General features: G+C 41.8%; 1 protein-coding gene across 1 annotated transcript in view; it reads left to right on the top strand.

Annotated features, from left to right (window-relative positions):
• The window catches only part of IRAK3 (interleukin 1 receptor associated kinase 3), a 60,697-nt gene that overhangs the window by 104 nt on the left and 38,222 nt on the right, over positions 1-22,371 (top strand). Inside the window, 4 exon segments of the mRNA XM_054718885.1 lie at positions 2-48; positions 50-82; positions 84-294; positions 20,582-20,764. Coding sequence (XP_054574860.1) covers positions 2-48; positions 50-82; positions 84-294; positions 20,582-20,764 — 474 coding nt within the window.

Genomic DNA, 22,371 nt, shown 5'->3' with positions numbered 1-22,371 from the left:
CAGGACCCGGGTCCGGCGTGTGGTGCCGTCTGGGCCGCCGCCGGGGAAGCAGGATTTCCGCGGTTGTGTAACGGCCCCTCGCGGGGCGTGCAGAGGCCTGGGCCCCGCATCCCTCCACCTCCGGGCCCCTGGTCTCCGGCGGCCGAGCCATGGCCTGGGCGGCGGCGGGGAGCTGCGGGGCCGGCGGCGCGCTCTCGGTGCACACCCAGCTGTTCGACCTGCCGCCCGCGCTGCTGGGCGAGCTGTGTGCCATCCTGGACAGCTGCGACGGCGCGCTGGGCTGGCGCGGCCTGGGTGAGTGCTGTCGCGGGGCGGGAGCGGCCGCGGCCGGGAGGGGCGGCGGGGCCCCCGCGCGCACGCTCCGTCCCGCCCGCCCGCGCTGCGGGGCAGCTCTGCGCGGTGCAGGGCGTCTACGCGGTCCTGGACGGCGGGGAAGGGCCCCAGGTAGCAGCAGCCTCTGGGTGGTTCCCACAGGGAAGCTGCCCTTTCGTGGCCTTGGAAGGACACCACCTTCCCCGAGACCCGCCCCAAAGCTACCCCTTCTCTTTGCAAGAAACCTGGAGTGTGGCTGCAAGGTTAAGTGAACAGAGGCTTGGGGAAAAACAGCAGCCCGCGTGAAACCATCTAATATTTGTCGAGCGTTCCTGTCTTCCTTTGCTCAGAGTATTGTAAACCAGAATGTCTGTGATGTGATGTTTTCTCGTCAGTAAGTTATCCTGGACTGGTGTGTTCAGTGCACTCTCAAGTGACCACCTTAAATTGGCAGGTGAAATGAGAAAGTAAAATGCTATCTGTAATCAGCGTGGCTCTCCGTTTTCTTAATCACCTTATTTACCCAATGCGATGGAATGAAGGTGTATGCTAGAGAAATGGCTTTTTATTTGAGTCCGGAAAGTTGGCTTCGGAACCCCGTTTTATGCAGTCATTGGGAGGCTGTGACACTGCCTGTTGCAAGTGTTGAGTGTGATCGCCAGAAATGATTCAGACCAAAATCTTTGTTTTGTTAAGCACAGGCGTTTTGGGTTAGATTTGATACTCTATGATGCCACATGGAATTTCAGTTGAAAATAAAAACAATTATGTCAAAACAACTTAGCCTTAATTCTCTGAAAGTGCTGTTTTTCTTACGAAGAATAGCAGAAGGCCTAGGAGGGGAAAAAGTTTTAATCGTTGTTCATGAATATGGTCACACTTTCTGGAATGTGGCATTGGGCTTCTAGTTACATAAAAATTATTTGTGTATCATAAGCTCTGTAATTTTAAATTATAACCTTTAAATAAATGCCTCAGAAAAGTATACTCAAGTCTTTGATTTCTGGAAAGCATAGAAATTTCCAAGTTATCTTTGAGGAATAAGATCCCTCCCAAAACATATATATTTTATTGATCTTAGAGAGAAAGGGAGAGGGAGAGAGAGATAGAAACATCAACGATGAGAGAGAATCATTGATCGGCTGCCTTCAGCATGCCCTACAGTGGGGTCAAGCCTGAAACCCAGGCATGTGCCCTGACCGGGAATCGAACAGTGGCCTCCAGGTTCATGGTTGGACTCAACCACTGAGCCACACCGGTTGGGCCCAAACCAGATCTTTTTGAAATGGATGATGGCATTGGCGGTTTTTGCACCCACTGGTTTCCTAGGGTTACTAATTTTGTGAAAGAAAAATGTACTTAGCCCAGTCCACAGGTAGCAAATGAGGCCAGGTAGGTACCGTACTTTCCGGCGTATAAGACGACTGGGCGTATAAGATTTTCCTGGGTTAAAAAGTCATTTTATACGCCGGAAAATAAGGTATATTGGACTATATTAATGGGATTAGATATATTGGACTACCATATTTTCCGGCATATAAAACGACTTTTTAACCCAGGAAAATCTTATACGCCCAGTTGTCTTATACGCTGGAAAGTACGGTATTATAAATGAGTGAGGCTGGTTGGTGGAAACGTGGGAAGTGGAAGCACATATGTCTCATTTAAAAGAGGCAGTTAGTAATCAGCCCAGGACCACTGCGGCTTTCCAGAAGTTCAGCCCAGTGTTGGTGGGTCTCTCTTTCTTTCCCTCTCTCCCCTCTTCTCTCTCACCATTGAAATTCATATATTCCTATTTTACATGGGTTATCTCATATAATTCTTCAAATTGCCCAATGAAGCAGGTGATATTATCACCACCAACGTTTTCACAGGCGAGGAAACGGTGGTACAAATTAGTTAACTTGGCAAATTGACACAGCTAGGACGTGGCAGAGCCGGGACTTGAACCTTGGCAGCCTGGATCCAGAGCCTGTGCCCTCTCCCAGCCACTCTGTACTTCCCACTTCCCAACCATGACCTCCTCCAAGTCACAGGTACCACTGTGCTCTTTCTGCTACCCTCTCCAGCCTCCCTCCCGTATGGCCATTTCTGCCAAGAAAGAACAATTCAGTGAGCCATTTTAAGCCTACAGCCCCATTTTCCTAGCTGTGGGAAGAAGTGAAGACCACCCACACGAGAACAAACAAAGGCTCCTTATTCCAAGCAAGGAAGTCAGCCAGCATCACTTGCATTTGACAGAGATGCCAAGGCAGGCAGAGGAGCAGAAAAGCTTAACAATGGAAGACGGGGGAGGCTTTGGCTCTGCCCTCATTGGAGGCTGTTGGCATGAGGACACTGCATAGGGACTAACTAGAAGTGGGGCATTCTGTGTGGTTGTGCAGGTTGCGTATTTGACTTTCTCCCGTTTACCCAAAGTTGGAAGCAGGGGCAAAACTTAGGGAAGCTGTTAGTATTAATCAAGTCCTGACCATTTGGGCCTGATTTCTACAGGGGTTATTGTTTTGGCTTCCTGACTAGAGGCTACAGATACTAATTTGACTTCCCGGACTGGTTCCTACAGGTGGTAGATTGGCTTCCTAGGCTGGTTAACACATGGTGTGGGTCAGAGTTGCATCTTTACATGCAGTCCGGCCACTGTTCCTTTGTATACTCACTCTGTCATAGGGGAACGCCTCCTTCTTGCTTCCCCAGCTACCGTTCATTGTGCAGGGGGTGGTGCCTACTGACAGCCTGGACCACCGCGCTCTGAAAGGAGACTTGGAGCACACCAGCTGCTTCAAGAATTGTTGGCTCAGCAAGAAGGGAAGACCGGCTCCGTTCAGGGTAGTTGAGGGCAACTGCCTGTGTTAAATGTGCTGAGTTTCTCTACTGGCCATTAAAAGAGAAAGAGGGGGAAGGGTGCAGGGAGGGAAAACTTGGCTTAGAAGTGGGAGAAGAGAGTGTTGGGGGACTGAATTGAGAAGACAGTCCCTTTTATGCTCAAGACAGTGGAGAGCCTGAGGAAACAGAGGGTCCAAAATTCCATATAAAAAAACAACTATAATAGTAACAGGTAATGTAATACTTTAAAATCGGTTTGGCTCAGTGGATAGAGCGTCAGCCTGCGGACTCAAGGGTCCCAGGTTCGATTCCGGTCAAGGGCATGTACCTTGGTTGCGGGCACATACCCAGTGGGGGGTGTGCAGGAGGCAGCTGGTCGATGTTTCCCTCTCATCGATGTTTCTAGCTCTCTATCCCTCTCCCTTCCTCTCTGTAAAAAATCAATAAAATATATTTAAAAATATTTTAAAAAGTCACAGGTAAGACTGTCTCGAGCTGATGATGATTCTTGATGATGGTGACAAAGGCAGCTCGGACAGAGGTGAATCATGTGGCAGCCTATGTGATGTGATCAGGGTATACACAACAAGATAGAAGACCAGTTGTTCACAAACTGGAATCCCATGCCATCTTTTAAAGACACCAGTGCCCAGGCTCTCCCCCCTGGAGCTGTTGATACAGTAAGTCTGCATGGAGGGTCCAGCATCTTTCTGGGTGTTTTTTTTTGCCAAGCCCTATCGGTGATGTGCAGCCTGGTTGGAAGCCATTGTTTAGGTCAAATTCTCCTCTTTGATAGCATCCTAATGTAACAGTTATTTCACCACACTCTCTCACTACTCCACTTAGTTCTTTTTATCTTTAAACAAATTCTACGTAATAATCTTCAAATCAATTTTATCAAGTATTGTTATTTAAAAGAGTATAATCACAAGCTAACATATTCTCTGGTTGGTGTTTTTATTGGCTTTACAATGAAAGTAGAGCTCTCATTGGAAAATGGTATTTATCTTATACTACTTTATAGACACGATGTCATGTATACAGAGCCTCTGGTGACCACTCATTTCAGTCCATTACAATAGACTGGTATTTGAATTAAGTTGTTTGGAGCACTTCAATGATACACTGAGAAGGAAACCCTTTTTACAAGTACTATATAATAGTTATATTCCATTTTCTTCCACTCAAAAAGGAAATAAAATTATCACAGAAGTTATTAATTACTTTAAAACAAATTAAATGTAAAATCACATTAAATGTGTATTTGAGTATTCAATAAAATTTTACATAGTAATAATAATAAGAAGAAGAGCTGCCATATATTGAGTGTTTACTATTTTCTATATACTGTGTGTTAAGCACTTTACATGGATTATCTCATTTATCTATGAGGTCGTTATTCTTTCTATTTCCATTTTATAGACAGAGAAACTATCAGAGAATTTAAGTAATTTACCTCAAGCCATAGTCCAGTAAATCACAGGATTCTAACCAGAAGGTCAGAGTCCAGAGCCTATCTATGCTCTTATTTATTTATTTTATTGTCTTATTAAATATGTCTTTATTGTTTTCAGAGAGGAAGGGAGAGGGAGAGAGAGGTAGAAACATCAATGATGAGAGAGGATCATTGGTCGGCTACCTCCTGCACACTCAATACTGGGGATCAAGCCCACATGTACCCTGACCAGGAATTGAACTGTGACCTCCTGGTTCAAAGGTCAATGCTCAATCATTGAGCTACACTGGCCGGACACCTATGCTCTTTTTTAAAAAATGTTTAAATTGCCCTAGCCTGTTTGGCTCAGTGGATAGAGCATCGGTCAGCAGATTGAAGGGTCCCGGATTCAGTTCTGATCAAGGGCACATGCCTGGGTTGTGGCTTCAATCCCCAGTGTGGGGCATGCAGGAGACAGCTGATCAATGATTCTCTCTCATCATTGATGATTCTAGCTCTCTCTCCCTCTCCCTTCCTCTCTAAAATCAATAAAAATATATTTAAAAAAATAAAATAAATAAACAAATGTTTAAATAGAATTGTTTAGAACAGTTTTAAATTTACAGAAAAATTTAGAAGATAGTACAAAGAGTTTCAATATATTCTATGTCTTTCCCATCTACTCTGCATCCAGTTTCCCTTATTATTAACATCTTACATTGGTATGACACATCTGTTACATTGTTGACACACTATTATCAAAGTCCATACACTATTGAGATTTCCTTCATTTTTACCAGACATCCTTCCTGTCTTCCAGGGTCCCATCCAGGACACCCGTCATATTTAGTTGTCATGTGTCCTTCTGCTCTTCTTGCTGTGATAGTTTCTCAGACTTTTCTAGTTTTTGGTGACATTGACAGTTTTGAGGAGTATTGGTCAGTACTGGTCTAATGCTTTGCAGAATGACCCTTGACTGAAATTTGTCTGATATTTTCCTCATGATTAGATTGAGATTATGGATTTGGGAGAGGTAGGCCACAGCGGTAAAGTACCGCTTTCATTACATCACATCAGAGTTACACGATATTTACATGACTTATCACTGTTGATGTTAACCATGGCTGAGGTAGTGTCTGTCAGGTTCTACACTTTAAATTACCCTCCCTCACCCCCATTACCACATTATACTCTCTGGAAGGAAGTCACTCTGTGCAGCCCACACTTAGGAATACAGAGTTATGCTTCCCTCCCTGCGTGGAGTGGAGACTGTGTTCTTTTGACCACCATGTTATTTCTCCTATCTTACTTGTTCTGTCTAGATCTCACTTCTACTCTAAGTTACAGCCCTTTGTTCTGTTCCCCTTTATGATAACACGAGAGGCCTGGTGCACGAATTTTTGCACCAGTGGGGTCCCTCAACCTGGTCTGCGGGATCAGGTGGAAACCGGCTCTCTGACATCCCCCAAGGGGTCCCGGATTGCGAGAGGGTGCAGGCCAGGCCGAGGGACCCCACCGATGCACGATCAGGGCCAGGGAGGGATGTGGGAAGTTGGCCAGCCAGGGCAGGACCATGGGAGGGCTCCAGGGCGTGTCTGGCCAGTCTTGCTCAGTCTTGATTGGCTGGCCCTCAGCAGCAAGCTAACCTACCAGTCAGAGCGTCTGCCCCCTGGTGGTCTGTGCACATCATAGCAAACGGTTGAGTGGCCTTAGCATATCATTAGCATATTACTCATTAGCATATTATGCTTTGATTGGTTGAATGGCCGACCGGACACTTAGCGTATTAGGCTTTTATTATATAAGATTCCTAAAAAGGGCTATTTATGCTCCAGCTCCTCCATTCTTCCTGAGTCTGCTCCAGTCAGGCTTCCTCCCCAACCACTCCACTGAAATTCCTCTCCTCCAAGGTCACCTTGGTAGAATCATTGGTCAGTTCTTCATCTTATGTGGCACAGTCGATCACTCCTTCCTCCTTGAAGCATGTTCTTTACTTCTAGGACATTACACTCTATATTCTTCTCTCTTTACAGGTTCCTCTTGACCTCTGATCTCTTAGAGTGCCCCTGGGTTAGTCCATGGACCTCTTCTCTTCTGTGTATCTACTCTACCCACTATCTTGTCAATTCCATTTTTTTGCTAACAACTCCCAAATTTCTAGCCTGGGCCTCTCTCTTGATCATCAGCCCCGTACTTGCCTGTTTGATAGACAATTCCAACTGAACAGTCCAGTTCCCTTTCCTAAACTTTTTCTCCAGCCCAGTAATGGCAACTCCATCCTTCATTTGTTCAAGCCAAAAATATTAGTCTTCTGTGACTTCTTGCTTTCTCTCACAAACCACTTCCTGTCTCTCAGCAAATGCTGTTGACTGTGCCTTCAGAATCAATCTAATAATCTGACAACTTCTTACCACTACCACCACAGCCATCCTGGTCCAAACCACCATCAGATCCCACCCAGATAATTTCAGCAGCCTCCTCAGCGGGCTCCATGCTGCTGCCCTGGCCCAGAAGCCAGTGAGTAAAATATGTGTGTAAAGTATATTATATCATTATCCTATTCAGAACCTTTCACTAGCTGCTCATCTCACAGTTAACACCAAAGTCCTACATCGCTTTTCTCACTTCTTTTCTGCTCAGTTGGCCTCCTTGGACATGCAAGGAATATTTTTCCTGCAGGTAACCTTGAGGCTTACTTCCTCACTTCCTTCATGTTTTTGATGAACTATTACCTACCCTAACCACTCTTATGCTTCTTTCCTGCTTTATTTTTCTCCATGTCCCTTATCCTTCTCCACATACTTTATGTCTTTGTTTATTTGTTTATTGTCCATTTAGAAATAAGCACCATGAAAAATGTCTCCCTCAGCCAGACCCAGCCTCTCATCTGGGTAGCAGTGCACACAATAAATGCTCCCCTTACCACTTCGTGTTTCTTTATAGGCATGCCTCCCCAACTCAACTGGAAGTTTCCTGAGCGCAGGGAATCCTGTATCCCCAGAGCCTAGCATAGCATGCTGCTCATAGCTAAAGCTCCATAAATATCATAAATATTTAGAAACGAATGAATGAATGAATACAAGTAGAGCTGTTATGAACATAGACTGTACTATCTGGTAAAAAAAAAAAAAGCTTCATGAGGGCAGGGGATGTTTGTTTGCTTTGTTTTGTGCTACTCCTCTAGTGTCTAAAATTGTACCTGGTACAGAGTAGGCATTCCGTAAATATCTGTTGAATGAATGAATCAATGAACAGACAGATATTTGTTAAACATCCAAAATATTCCTGGGCAGAATCTTAGACAAAGCATTGTACAACAACATGGTCTCTGCTTATAAGAATTTTCCAACTTAATATAGGCAACAGATCTATACAGATGCTATAAAGAGGTTAACAAGGGAAGACAGTGTGGGAAAATAGTACTGATCATCAGCTGGGTACGGACTCTGAGCTCCAGACTGAAACATTGGTGTTGAGGGTGAACTGTTCTTAACTTCTCTCCCAGAGGTAATGTTAAGTCCTTCCCTGGGTCTGAGATTGAGAAAGCAGGACAGACGGAGGGATACCTGAAAAATCATGCACAGCCCTTTCCAGTTATTACACTCTATATAGTTATGAGTCCTACTTAGGTATTGGAGTAACAAGTGCCCATAAGCCTAGGTATGGATAAGTATTATTTCTTATAAAATTTCTTAGCTAGTGGGGATGATTGCTTCAGTCTGGAAAGAGGAGTTCAGCTAACTTGCACTTCTGAAATTTGTTTTACTTTTTTTGCAATTAAAAATATCTTCAATCTTAAATGTTCTTTTTTTAAAAAATGCCTATTATTTTTTGGCATTTTGTAGAAAGAAGAGAGGCAAACTTATCTTTGTCTCATTATGTTATCTCAAAACAAACTTTGTGGGACTGTAGTCTTAATTTCCTAGGGGTTTTAGCATGTGGTAAAATGCAAATAAAAAAGCTCCAAATAGGGGTGTGTTGCATTATTCTAAAAAACCCCTTCTGACAAATATTTGCATATGGAGAGTGATTTCTGCAGCTGAATTCCCCAGCGGTTAGCACTATCTAGAGAGTCCTGCCTCTTAAAACAGCACCTTTGAGCACCCAAAGATTATTAAGCATTCAGTATCTTCAGATAAGCTAATCTCTGAACTCCTCAGGTCAACTTTTTGTCTTATATTGTGAAAGATTTCCTTCCAAAAAGTGGTTTTAAACAATGGTCTGCTACAGCATATTTTTAATTTATTTTATTTTTTACAATATACAAAATAAATATATTACCAGATTGTAGATACAAAATAATTAGCCATTTAGTACATGCAATAAACATTAATATTTCAAGAAAAACAATTTTAAATATAATATTACATATAATAAACATTAATATTTCAAGAAAAAAAGATTTTAAATATAATAATACTAGAGGCCTGGTGCATAAAATTCGTGCATGGGGGGGATGTCCCTCAGCCCAGCCTGCACCCCCTCTTCAATCTGGGACCCCTTGAGGGATGTCCAACTGCCCGTTTAGGCCCGATCCCGGTCGGACATCCCTCTCACAATCCAGAACTGTTGGCTCCCAACTGCTCGCCTGCCTGCCTGCCTGATTGCCCCTAACTGCTTCTGCCTGGCAGCCTGATCACCCCCCTAGCCACTCCCCTGCCAGCCTGATTGATGCCTAACTGCTCCCCTGCCAGCCCGATTGCCCCTAACTGCCCTCCCTTGCCAGCCTGGTTGCCCCTAACTGCCCTCCCCTGCCAGCCCAATTGCCCCTAACTGCCCTCCCCTGCAGGCCTGGTTCCCTGCAACTGTCCTCCCCTGCAGGCCTGGTCCCCCCCAACTGCCCTTCCTTACAGGCCTGGTCCCCCCCAACTGCCCTCCCCTGTAGGCCTGGTTGCTCCCAACTGCCCTCCTCTGCCAGCCCGCTCCCCCCCAATTGTCCTCCGCTGCAGGCCTGATCGCCCACAACTGCCCTCTCTTTCAGGTCTGGTCCCTCCCAACTTCCCTCTGCTGCTGGCTTGATCACCCACAACTGCCCTCCCCTACCAGCCATCTTGTGGTGGCCATCTGTGTCCACATAGGGGCGGCCATCTTTGACCATATGGGGGCGGCCATCTTGTGTGGTGGAGTGATGGTCAATTTGCATATTACCTCTTTATTATATAGGATTACCAAAACTGTACTAACATAGTATAATATCACAAAAGTTGTAGGAAATATTAAAAATCTGCAAATAACAGGGTTACTTCTATTATATTCTAAAATATTTTTTTATCTGGCTCTATTTTTGTTCATCAGTTTATATTGTTCATTATATTCTACAAATGAGTGAGATCATGTGATATTTATCTTTCTCTGACTGGCATATTCCACTTAGCATAATACTCTCCAGGTCCATCCATGCTGTTGCAAATGGTAAGAGTTTCTTCTTTTTTACAACAGCGTAGTATTCCATTGTGTAGATGTAGCACCTTTTTAAACATTATTTATTGTTTAAAGTATTACATATAATATTACATATGTCTCCTTTTCCCCCCATTGACCTCTCCCCGGCCATCCCCACCCCCTAGCACATGCCCTCACCCTCCTAGTGTCTGTGTCCATTGGTTATGCTTATATACAAGCATACAAGTCCTTCGGTTTGTCATTTACACACCCAACCCCCTTCCCTCTGAAGTTTGACAGTCTGTTCGATGCTTCTCTTTGTCTGGATCTATTTTTGTTCATCGGTTTATATTGTTCATTATATTCCATTGTATAGATGTACCACTGTTTTTTTGTTTGTTTGTTTTGTACCACTGTTTTTTAATCCACTCATCTGCTGATGGGCACTTAGGCTATTTCCAAATCTTAGCTATTGTAAATTGTGCTGCTATGAACATAGGGGTGCATATATCCTTTCTGATTGGTATTTCTGATTTCTTGGGATATATTTCTAGAAGTGGGATTACTGGGTCAAATGGGAGTTCCATTTTTAATAATTTGATGAAACTCCATACTGTTCTCCACAGTGGCTGCACCAGTCTGCATTCCCACCAGCAGTACACGAGAGTTCCTTTTTCTCCACATCCTTGCCAGCACTAGTCCTTTGTTGATTTGTTGATGATAGCCATTCTGATAGGTGTGAGATGGTACCTCATTGTGGTTTTGATTTGCATCTCTCAGGTGGTTAGTGACTCTGAGCATGTTTTCATATGTCTCTCAGCCTTCTGTATGTCCTCTTTCGAAAAGTGTCTGTTTAGGTCCTTTACCCATTTTTTGATTGGATTGTTTATCTTCCTTTTGTTAAGCTATATTAATACCCTGTAAATTTTGGAGATTAAACCCTTATCAGAGATAACATTGGCAAATATGTTCTCCCATGCAGTGGGCTTTCTTGCTGTTTTGTTGATGGTTTCTTTTGCTGTGCAGAAGCTTTTTATTTTGATGTAGTCCCATTTGTTTATTTTCTCCTTAGTTTCCATGGTCCTAGGAGCTGTATTGGTAAAGATATTGCTATGACATATGTCTGCTATTTTGCTGCCTATGGAGTCTTGTAGGATTTTTATGGTTTCTCATCTTACGTTTAAGCCCTTTATCCATTTTGAGTTTATTTTTGTGTATGGTGTAAGTTGGTGGTATAGTTTCATTTCTTTGCAATATCTGTCCAATTTTCCCAACACCATTTATTGAAGAGACTGTCTTGACTCCATTGTATGCTCTTGTCTCCGTTGTCAAATATTAGCTGAGCATAATGGCTTGAGTCGATTTCTGGGTTCTCTGTTCCATTCCATTGGTCTATATGTCTGTTCTTGTGCCAGTACCAGGCAGTTTTGAGAACAGTGGCTTTGTAATATACCTTGATATCTGGTATTGTGACCCATCCAACTTTGTTCTTTTTTCTCAGGATTGCTGCGGCTATTTGGGGTATTTTTTTTATTCCATATGAATTTTTGAAAAGTTTGTTCTAGGTCTGTAAAATATGCCATTGGTATCTTAGTGGGGATTGCATTGAATCTATAGATTGCTTTGGGTTGTATGGACATTTTAATGATGTTGACTCTACCAATCCTTGAACGCGGTATATTCTTCCATTTGTTTATGTCTTCCTCTATCTCTTTTTTCAACATCCTGTAGTTTTCTGAGTAGAGATCTTTTACCTCCTTAGTTAAGTTTATTCCTAGGTATCTTAATTACTTTGTTGCAATGGTAAATGGGATTTAAAAAAAAATTTATCTTTCTGTGAATTCATTGTCCTATATAATAAAAAGCTAATATGCAAATTGTCCTCTCGACCAGGAGTTCGACTGGAAGTTTGACCAGGGGGCAGGGCCGGCCAACCACCTGCGGCCCCTACCCCCGGCCACCCCCCAAACCCAATCAGGGGTGGGGCTGGCTGGCCAACCACCCGGCCCCTCCCCCTGGCTGGCCCCATCCCTGATCAGCCCCCTCCACCCAGATCGGGGCAATCCAGCTGGACCCCACCCATGCATGAATTTGTGCACAGGGCCTCTAGTTGGTATATAAAAAAGCCATAGATTTCTGGGTGTTAGTTTTGTATCCTGCTACATTGCCAACTTCATTTATTAAGTCTAGTAGTTTTTTGATGGAATCTTTAGGGTTTTCTATGTACAATATCATGTCATCTGCGAATAATGACAGTTTTACTTCTTCTTTTCCAATTTGGATGCCTTTTATTTCTTCTTCTTGTCTGATTGCTATGGCTAGCACCTCCAGTACTATATCGAACAGGTGTGGTGAAAGTGGGCATCCCTGTCTTGTTTCTGTTCTGAGGAGAAATGGTTTTAGTTTTTGCCCACTGAGTATGATGTTGCCTGTAGGTTTGTCATAGATGGCCTTTATCATGTTGAGATATGCTCCCTCTATTCCCACTTTACTGAGAGTTTTTATCAAAAATGGGTTTTGAATTTTGTGGAATGCTTCTCTGTGCCTATTGTTATGATCATGTGATTTTTGTCTTTCAATTTGTTTATGTGATGTATCACGTTTATTGATTTGCAAATATTGTACCAGCCTTGCATCCCTGGAATAAATCCCACTTGATCATGGTGTGTGATTTTTTAATATATTGCTGGATGCGATTTGCTAATATTTTGTTGAGGGTTTTAGCATCTATATTCATCAGGGATATTGGCCTGTAATTCTCCTTCTTTGTAGTGTCTTTATCTGGTTTTAGAATTAGGAAAATGCTGGCTTAATAAATAAAAGTGTTTGGAAGTGTTCCTTCTTCTTGGATTTTCTGAAATAGTTTGAGGAGTATAGGTATCAGTTCTTCTTTGAATTTTTGGTAAAACTCCCCTGTGAAGTCATCCAGACCTGGGCTTTTGTTTGGTGGGAGTTTTTTGATTACTGCTTCTATTTCATCAGTTGTTATTGACCTATTCAGGTTTTCTGATTCCTCCTGATTCAATTTTGGGAGATGATATTTTTCTAGGAATTTGTCTGTTTCATCCACGTTGTCCAGCTTGTTGGCATATAGTTGTTCATAGTATTTTCTTACACTCCTTTTTATTTCTGTGATGTCAGTGGTTACTTCTCCACTTTCATTTCTGATTTTATTTATTAGTGCCCTCTCTCTTTTTTTCTTGATGAGTCTGGCTAATGGTTTATCAATTTTGTTTATCCTTTCAAAGAACCAGCTCTTGGTTGCATTGATTTTTTTTTATTGCTTTTTTAGTCTCTATTTTATTTATTTCTACTCTAAAATTTATTATTTCCTCCCTCCTACTTACTCTGGGCTTTTCTTTTTGTTTTCTTTCTAGATCTTTAAGTTGTAGGATTAAATAGTTTATTGTTAATTTTTCTTTTCTTTTTTTAAGGTCTGACTGTAGTGCTATGAATTTCCCTTTCAGGACTGCTTTTGCTGTGTTCCAGAGATTTTGGGTTGTTGTGTGTTCATTTTCATTTGTTTCCAGAAAGTTTTTTATTTCTTTCTTTATCTCGTTGTATCCCATTCATTATTTAATAACATGCTATTTAGCCTCCATGTGTTTGAATATTTTTGAGTGTTTTTACTGTAGTTAATTTTTAATTTCATTCCACTGTGATCTGAAAAGATGCTTGATATGATTTTAATCTTCTTGAACTTGTAGAGACTTGTTTTGTGTCATAGCATGTGGTCTATCTTTGTGAATGATCCATGTGCACTTGAGAGGAATGTATATTTTGCTGCGTTGGGGTGATAGATCTATCCAGTGAAGTCAGAGGGGTGTTAAAGTCCCCTACTATGACTGTATGGTTGTCAATCTCTTCATTAAAATCCTCTAGAAGTATTTTTAAAATATATTTAGGTGCTCCTATATTGGGTGCATATATGTTTACCAGGGTTATATCCTCTTGTTGGATCGATTCCTATAGTATTATTTAATGACCTTCGTTGTCTCTTGTGATGGCCTTCATTTTAAAGTCTATTTTGTTGGATATGAGTATGCTACTCTAGCTTTTTTTTTCTTTTCCTTTTGCATGGAAAGACTTTTTTTTTAATTTAAATTCTTTATTGTTTAAAGTATTACATAAGTCTCCGTTTTCCCCCATTGACCTCTCCCCGGCCACCCTCATCCCCTTGCACATGCCCTCACCTCCCACCCTATCTGTGTCCATTGGTTATGCTCATGTGCATGCATACAAGTCCTTTGGTTGATCTCTTACCCTCTCACCCCCTGCCTTCCCTCATAGGTTGGACATTCTGTTCAATGCTTCTATGACTCTGGTTCTATTTTTGTTCATCAGTTTATGTTGTTCATTATATTCCACAAATGAGTGAAATCATGTGATATCTATCTTTCTCTGACTGGCTTATTTCACTTAGCTTAATGCTCTCCAGTTCCATTCTACATGGAAAATTTTTTTCCATCCCTTCACTCTCATCCTCTGTGTGTCTTTTTTTGAGGTGGGTCTCTTGTAGACAGCATATAGTTGGGTCATGTTTTTGTATCCATTCAGCTACCCTACACCTTTTGATTGGAACATTTAATCCATTTACATGTAGGGTTATTATTTAGAGGTACTTATTTATTGCCATTTTAATTCTGTATTGGCTAGGTTTCTCTCTCTATTTCTTCTCATTACACAGTCCCTTTAGCATGCTGGCTTGGTGGTGATGTACTCCTTTAGCCTTTCTTGTCTGGGAAGCTCTTTATTTGACCATCTATTTTGAATGGTAGCCTTGCTGGATATAGTAATCTTGGTCTCAGATCCTTGCTTTCTATTACCTTGAGTACTTCATGCCATTCCCTTCCGGCCTGTAGAGTTTCTGATGAGAAATCAGGTGTCAGCTTTATGGGAGCTCCTTTGTAGTTAACAGTTTTCTTTTGCTGCCTTTAAGATTCTCTCTTTGTCTTTAATTTTTGGCATTTTAATTATGATATGTCTGGGCATGGGCCTGTTTGGATTCTTCTTGCTAGGGGTTCTCTGTGCCTCCTGAACTTGTGTGACTTTTTCCTTTACCAGGTTAGGGAAGTTCTGCCATTATTTCTTCAAACACATTCTCTATCCCTTTATCCCTTTCTGCCTTTTCTGGAACACCTGCTATTCTAATATTATTATGTTTCACATTGTCCCACAGCTCCCTTAAGCTGTTCTCCTGTTTTTTATTTTTTATTTTATTTTTGGTTCTCTGATTGAGTGATATTTTCAACTCTGTCTTCTAATTCACTGATTCCATCCTCAGCTTCCCCTAATCTGTTGTGTATTTCTTCCAATATGTTCTTTATTTATTTTATGTCATTCTTTATCTCAGACTATTCTTTTTCATAGTTACTGTATCATTTTTCATGCTCCAGCATATTTTTAATGTATCTTTTTATTTAGAATGCTCCTAACTTTAACAACACAATCATAGAGAAGTTTACTCTTTATTTGTTTAGTACTGTGAATAAACAAAGTTCTATGTCCTGGAAGGGAACAAATACGTAAGGATAAGAGAAAACTAGGAATATTGAGGAATATAATAAAGGTCAAGAGTTTGCATCAAATTGAAAGTATTGTTTTGTGGAATTTGATCTAAATGAATTATACATTTTATGGAAGCTAATAATACTCTTCAGTGGTGTTTCTATTCAGAATGCATTATCATTGGCGAAAAGCTTTTTTTTTTTTTTTTTTTTTTTGCAAAAAGCTATTGAGGTTGCACTGTGAATCACTAGTTAGAGAAAGAAAACACATTTCATTCTTAGTCCTGGAAGCGACCCATGTATGCAGTATCCATTTTAACTGAGCACCAGTCAGTTTCACACTGGGAACTGTTCTTATCAGAAAAATGCCTTTGCCTAATCTAGCTTTCCTTAGACAGTGCAAACTCAAAGCCCTTTGCCCCTGGTCAGTGTTAGGGAACTAAGAACTTCAGCTTTTTTTGGCATCTATTCACTCACCCACCAGCAAAATCTCTGAAATGTGCTTAAGGAAGAGCATTTAAAATAAATTTTTTTTACAGGTTTGAATGTTTCTTTTTTTAATAAAAATTTTTTATTGACTTGAGACAGGAAATGAGAGGGAGAGAGAAATAGAAAGATCAATAATGAAAAAGAATCATTGATAGGCTCCCTCCTGCATACCCCCACTGGGGATGGTCCTGGCAACCCAGGCATGTACCCTGACCAGGAATTGAACTGTGACCTCCTAGTTCATAGGTCGAAGCTCAACCACTGAGCCACACCAGCCAAGCAGGGAAGAGCATATTACATTATCAGTTTATCAGCCAAATCACAGGACCGGAGAGCACAGACTCATGGCTTGTCGCACTTTTAAAAGGAAAATTCAGAAATTAAAAAAGAGAAGGAAGAACGGGAAATGGGATTATATGGAAAATCTGACATCCTTTGGACCTTGAAACATTAACTCCAGGTTTCCTTAATAGTTAAAAACCGTTCCTTTCCTCCTGTGAGAATCGGGAGAAAATGTTTATATCTTTTTATGTGCAAATCTTGTATATAAGACTCCTGCTACTATTGCCACCAGATGGATCTTCCAAAAAGCAAAGCTTCCATCTTTGCATCAGAAACCTTAAATTGGCCAATCTAACTTAGGCGAACACTCAGGCCCCTCTCTGTCCTTCAGTGAATATGTACTGAACACCCACTATGTGCTGAGCACATTCTTACAAAGCTAACTTGGGGACTTCATGAAGCTCGTCCACCTTTTCTTCAACATAAACCTCTGCTCTAAGCAACACTGGTGTCCTCTGCCTCCTCCTGCCCTTTTCTCCATTTCTGGAATAATTCCCCATTTGACAGGCTCTTCCATCTTCCCTCGGCCTATTTGAACTTTACCCCAGCCCACCCCTGCTGCAAAGCCAGCCGAGGTGGCATCCCCCTCACGCTCCTTCCCTGACTGGTAGCCCACAAGGGAGTCTTCTTTCTTCACCTCAATTAAATTACGTGCATGTCTTATCCCAAAGAGTCAAAGTGTGGAGGGAACTGTTTTACCTGAAAAATAAAGGAAATAAAAAGAGGCTGGCCAGTGTGGTTCAGTGGTTGAGTGTTGACCTATGAAACAGGAGGTGACGGGCTCGATTTCAGGTCAGGCACATGCCCGGGTTGCAGGCTTGACCCTCAGTAAGGGGCATGCAGGAGGCAACTGGTCTATGATTCTCTCTCATCATTGATGTTTCTATCTCTATCTCCCTTTTCTTTCCTCTCTGAAATCAGTAAAAATATATTTTTAAAAAAGATAAAAGAAAGAAAAAGAATCCTGTTTTATGTTACTATAAATATTACTAATTTGTATGGTACATTATGCTTAATACTGAATAAACATTAGCCAATTATCTTACTAATAGAAAAAGTGGAAACCTAAGTTTCCCCTTCAATGAATGTTGATATTTAGCATTTCCTCATTGGAATGTTAATTTTGAGACTAGGAAGTATATTAAAGACTGGCGGGGTTTTAAAGTCAATGCTTTTAATTAGCAGGTCAGGGAAGCAAACTAATTTGCTATTATGTTTTGGGTGGGATTACTTCAAAAGACAGATACTAATGAGAAGTTTCAGGTTGCTCAGTGAGGTTGGCACCGTAGGTTGATGGCAGAGCCACCACTAAACCAACACATTTCTACATATTCCCAGGAGGCCAGCAGTGCTGTTTTGACTGGCAACTTTCCTCCTTAGAAGACAGTGTAGTCCATGAGGCTCAAATTCCATTCTTCTGTTTGTTTGTTTTTCAAACTGAAACTCCATGATTCCCTCCTACCTCCCCCGCTCCCCCCCCCCCCCCCGGCCCCGTAGGATAGTGTACCCTATCCAATAATTCCTTAAGAATTGGCCTCTCTTTAGAAATACTCCTAGTTTTAAACTTGGCTCAGGCCCCAGTAACCTCATCCCTAGGAAGCCTTCCATGATGCCCCATCTTTAGTTAGGGACGCCTTTTCCTGCTCCACTCACACTCGGTGCCCACAATTATTGCATTGTGGCACCCAGTAAGTGCCTCAACAAATGTTTGAACTACACTAATTGGCAGTATTTCCTCCAAGAAATTTTAGAAATAGTTAGTGTTTATGAAAACTGTGCTTTAATAAAATAGGTAGATTCTATCGCCAAAAGGAAATACATTAGAGTTACCACATTTTTGCTCTGAAGCCCCCTTTATATATATATATATATTTTTTTTTTTTTGGCGTTTTTTTTTGTTGTTGTTGTTGTTTTGTTTTTTTTTGTTTTTTTTTTCCTTTATATATATTTTTAACGATAAACTATCTAAAATACATATTAGCATTTGCATAGTCCTTGCCTCTTCATGAGACATCATCTCTTCAAAGAGATGAAGAATGAATATATTCTTGCCAGAACTTAAATATGGAGTAAGGGGCAAGCACATTCCAACTTAATGATGTCAGGCATTGTGTTGTAGCTGTGTTTGTCTCTACAACTTAAGCATGCTTTCAAGTAGAATGTCTCAACTTTATCTTCCCTTGTTTCATATGTACTCACAAAGGCTGCCACTCCCTTTCACTCTCTTCTGGTATAAAATGAGACTGAAGTAACAGAAAATTCAAGATAAAACTTCGTGTGTATGGGCAAGGATAGACTAAGTTATGCTGTAGTAACAAACGCCACCAAAATCTCAGAGGTTTACTTTTTGCTCATGGGAAGAGCACTGAGAGGCCAGGACAGCTGACCTCCACATGGTGGTTTAGCAGTCCAGGCTGCTTCGATCTTGAGACACCCCCGTATCAACATGTGCTTCTACCATCACTGTGGCGGGTATGGGAGCCTGGGGAATTGCACCGTGGCTCTTCAGTGTTTCTGGCTAGACTCCTTGGAAAAATCATTAACAGGGCTAGGGCAGGGGAAGTACAAAATGGGCCTAGAACATCTACTGAGCCAGAAAATATGGAAGTGTTCCAAAAATGATAGGACTTGTCAAAAGAACACAGGAGCCAACCTGAGTGGACAAAGCTGGAACAATTTTAGCAACAAAGTAAAATAATGACGGCACTGGATTTTAACCTATAACATAAATATTCATGAGTCTATGATGATAAAAGTAAATAAATTAGTTAAACAAATGGGGGAGAAGAGATAGCACTTTCTTACAGAAGAATTACAGCTAATGAACAAGGAAGGGAAAAAGAGAAAATAAAAAAAAATTACCATTAAGCAAACACCAGAGTAATAATTGTGATAAACAAGTTCCACTGGTAGATGTGAACATTTATGGGCAAAATCTGAGGAGAAACAGGATATTTCCATAGTCTTGAAGTATTTTCCCCAATATAGTTATCTATAATAATAAAAGCCTAAGTGACCATCGCAGGCTGTGTGGGGCGACCAGGCCCGCAGGGGGGCAGTTGGGGGCGACCAGGCTGGCAGGGGTGGGACAGTGAAAGGCAACCAGGCCGGCAGAGGGGGGCAGTGAGGGGTGACCAGGCCAGCCGGGGGGGGGGCAGTTGGGGTGACCAAGCTGGCATGGGGGGCAGTAAGGGGCGACCAGGCCAGTGGGGGGGGCCAATTAGGGGCAACCAGGCTGGCGGGGGAGGGCAGTTAGGGGCCATCAGGCAGGCAGGCAGGTGAGCAGTTAGGAGTCAGTGGTCCCGGATTGTGAGAGGGATGTCCGACTGCCAGTTTAGGCCCGATCCTCACCGGCAGTCGGACATCCCCTGAGGGGTCCCGGATTGGAGAGGGTGCAGGCTGGGCTGAGGGGACCCCCCCCCCATGCATGAATTTTCGTGCACTGGGCCTCTAGTGCTATATAATAAAAGGCTAATATGCAAATCGACCGAACAGCAGAACGACTGGTTGCTATGATGTGCACTGACCACCAGGGGGCAAACGTTCAATGCAAGAGCTGCCCCCTGGTGGTCAGTGCCTCAGCTAGAAGCCGGGCTCGCCAGCAAGCTCAATGCTGGTGATCACAGTGGTGGTTGCAGGAGCCTCTCCTGTCTCTGAGGCAGTGCTAAGGAGCAGTGAGCCTGGCTTCTGGCTGAGTGGCACTCCCACAGGGGGAGGCCCGCTCCTTCCGTCATTCCCCGAGGGGTCCCAGACTGAGAGAGGGTGCAGTGCAGGCTGAGGGAACCCCCTGCCAGTGCACGAATGTCATGCACTGGCCCTCTAGTTAATGATACTAGTAAAGGGAAAGATAATTTCACAGTGCAGATACCACTTTACCCAAGTGATCAAGATAAACATCACAAGTGATAATACATCAACATCATAAGCCTTTTGATTTTATGCATTGAGAAGGACACAATAGCATTTTCCTGTCCTGCAGGACAAGGAAAAACTGAGAAACATCAGACTGGAGGAGATTAAAAGGAAATAATAACTAATTGCAATGCAGGAAACTGGATAGGATTTTAGAAGAGAAAAAGGACAGTGGGAAAACTGATGAAATTAGAATAAGGTCATCACTAATAATTGGACTGTGGTTATGTAAGATGTTAAGATTAGGGGAAGCTGGGTGAGGAACTAAAGTTGGTTCAAAATAAAAACTATAAACAAAATTAAATAAAACACATAAGGCACCCCAAATATTTCAATAACGTGAACTGTTCTTTGGTTCTTCCTGTTGCAATTTCCACAGCGGAGCGACTTTCAAACACCTGGCTGGACGTTCGTCACATTGAAAAATATGTAGATCAAGGTAAAAGTGGAACAAGAGAATTACTTTGGTCCTGGGCACAGAAAAACAAGACAGTTGGCGACCTTTTACAGATTCTCCAGGAGATGGGACATCATCGAGCTATCCATTTGATTGCAAACCATGGTAAACACTGATTTTTGTGATGTGGCTCTTGGTCCATTTTATAGGAATCGTAATTTGTAAATGTAAATATTGCATTTTATTCAAGACAATGACTGGTTATGCTATTATGCTATATGTCACAGATTTCTTACCAGTGGCATTTATCTGAAGTGGGCCTTACTGCTTCACATTATTTTGGTGACACTTTCTTTTTTTGCTACATAATGTATACAACACATTTTTTTCTACCCCTTTATAGTTTCGGGTTTGAAAATTTTTTTTTTACTTACAAACCACACTTTTTGAACTGTTTTATTCTTAGCAATATGAACCAACTCTCCATTCAAAACTCTGAGACTCTTTGAATCATAAACGTAATCACAATATAAGTAAAATATAGATAATTCTATAATTTGTTTTATCATATGATTAGAAGTTTTTAAAAATATAATTGGATTTCCCCTCTGTATTTTTGTGTAAAGATATCCCTCCAGAATAACTGTGGGATTTGTCTTTTATCTGCATCGCTCTTTTTATGTCATTGCCTCTAAATCTGCCTTACCTGTTTACTGTCCATTCCACAGGGGTCTGATTCTTCCCTCTGTCTTGTTTGTTTCTCATGCTGTGTCATGCCTTACATGAAGAGTAACCTGATAAATAAAGCTCATGAAGTTTTCTCCATTCATTCTTTGTCAATAAAATAATCTCCTAATGTTACCTCTTCTGTTTATTCCGCTTTAGATTTATTCACTTCAACAAGAATGATCTTGTGTGAACTTGGGTCTTATAGACTCGGGGCTCTTAAGTTGGAAACTCTTTTGAATCAGCATCCTTATTATTTGCCTCTTTCATTCAGGAACATTTTTATTTCTCTCTATTTGTGTGCCAGGCCAGCACAGCCAAGGGTTCGGTGAGCCTGAGGAAAGGCGGTGAAGGATTAAAGAAGACAGACAAAGAGAATATAGCTGGGGCTTGGTGGATCTCCTGTGCCTGGATGAGGCAACAGAGAAAGATCCAGGCAAGCTGAGGCTTTATTTTATAGTCAGAGAAAAGCAAGGTAGTGGTCTTCATAGTTACAATGTTCTTGTGATTTTCGCTTGTTTTGGCAGCACTTGCTGCACCTCCCACAGCCCATTAGCTACCTAGGAAGGATCTAGGGGCGGCCATAAGGTCAAGCTTAATTATGCTAAGAGGGCTCTGCCACAGGTCAATTCGAGGCTTAACTCTATAGCTGCTCCCTACATGTTTGCACACATCCTTTTGGATAATATACTAAGTGCCCTTGAGCCTCTATTTTATTACCCAAAGAAACTGCACACACAAAGAAGAAATCCTGAGAGATTTGTACCAGAAAATTGTAGCTTCAGGTTGACTTTTATTCTGTAGGTTTTCCATGTCAATTGGTTTCCAATAGACTTCTACAATGATATTATCTGTATGACATGGCTAACTCCTTTTCATCTTTTGCACATTATTTCTTCACTTAGTTTCATAGAGCAGAATCCTGCACTATGAAGCTTACTAATTAATTAAAATGCAATGAGTCCCTGGGAACTGTGAATTCAATGCCTGATCATTCTCTGAGCCTTTTCCAGCCACTGAAACCACCCACACAACTCACTCTACAT

The sequence above is a fragment of the Eptesicus fuscus genome, chromosome 7 (assembly GCF_027574615.1).
Source record: "Eptesicus fuscus isolate TK198812 chromosome 7, DD_ASM_mEF_20220401, whole genome shotgun sequence".
NCBI lineage: Eukaryota > Metazoa > Chordata > Mammalia > Chiroptera > Vespertilionidae > Eptesicus > Eptesicus fuscus.
Note: the sequence above shows the minus strand (reverse complement) of the source record. Positions and strands in the feature narration are given on the sequence as shown.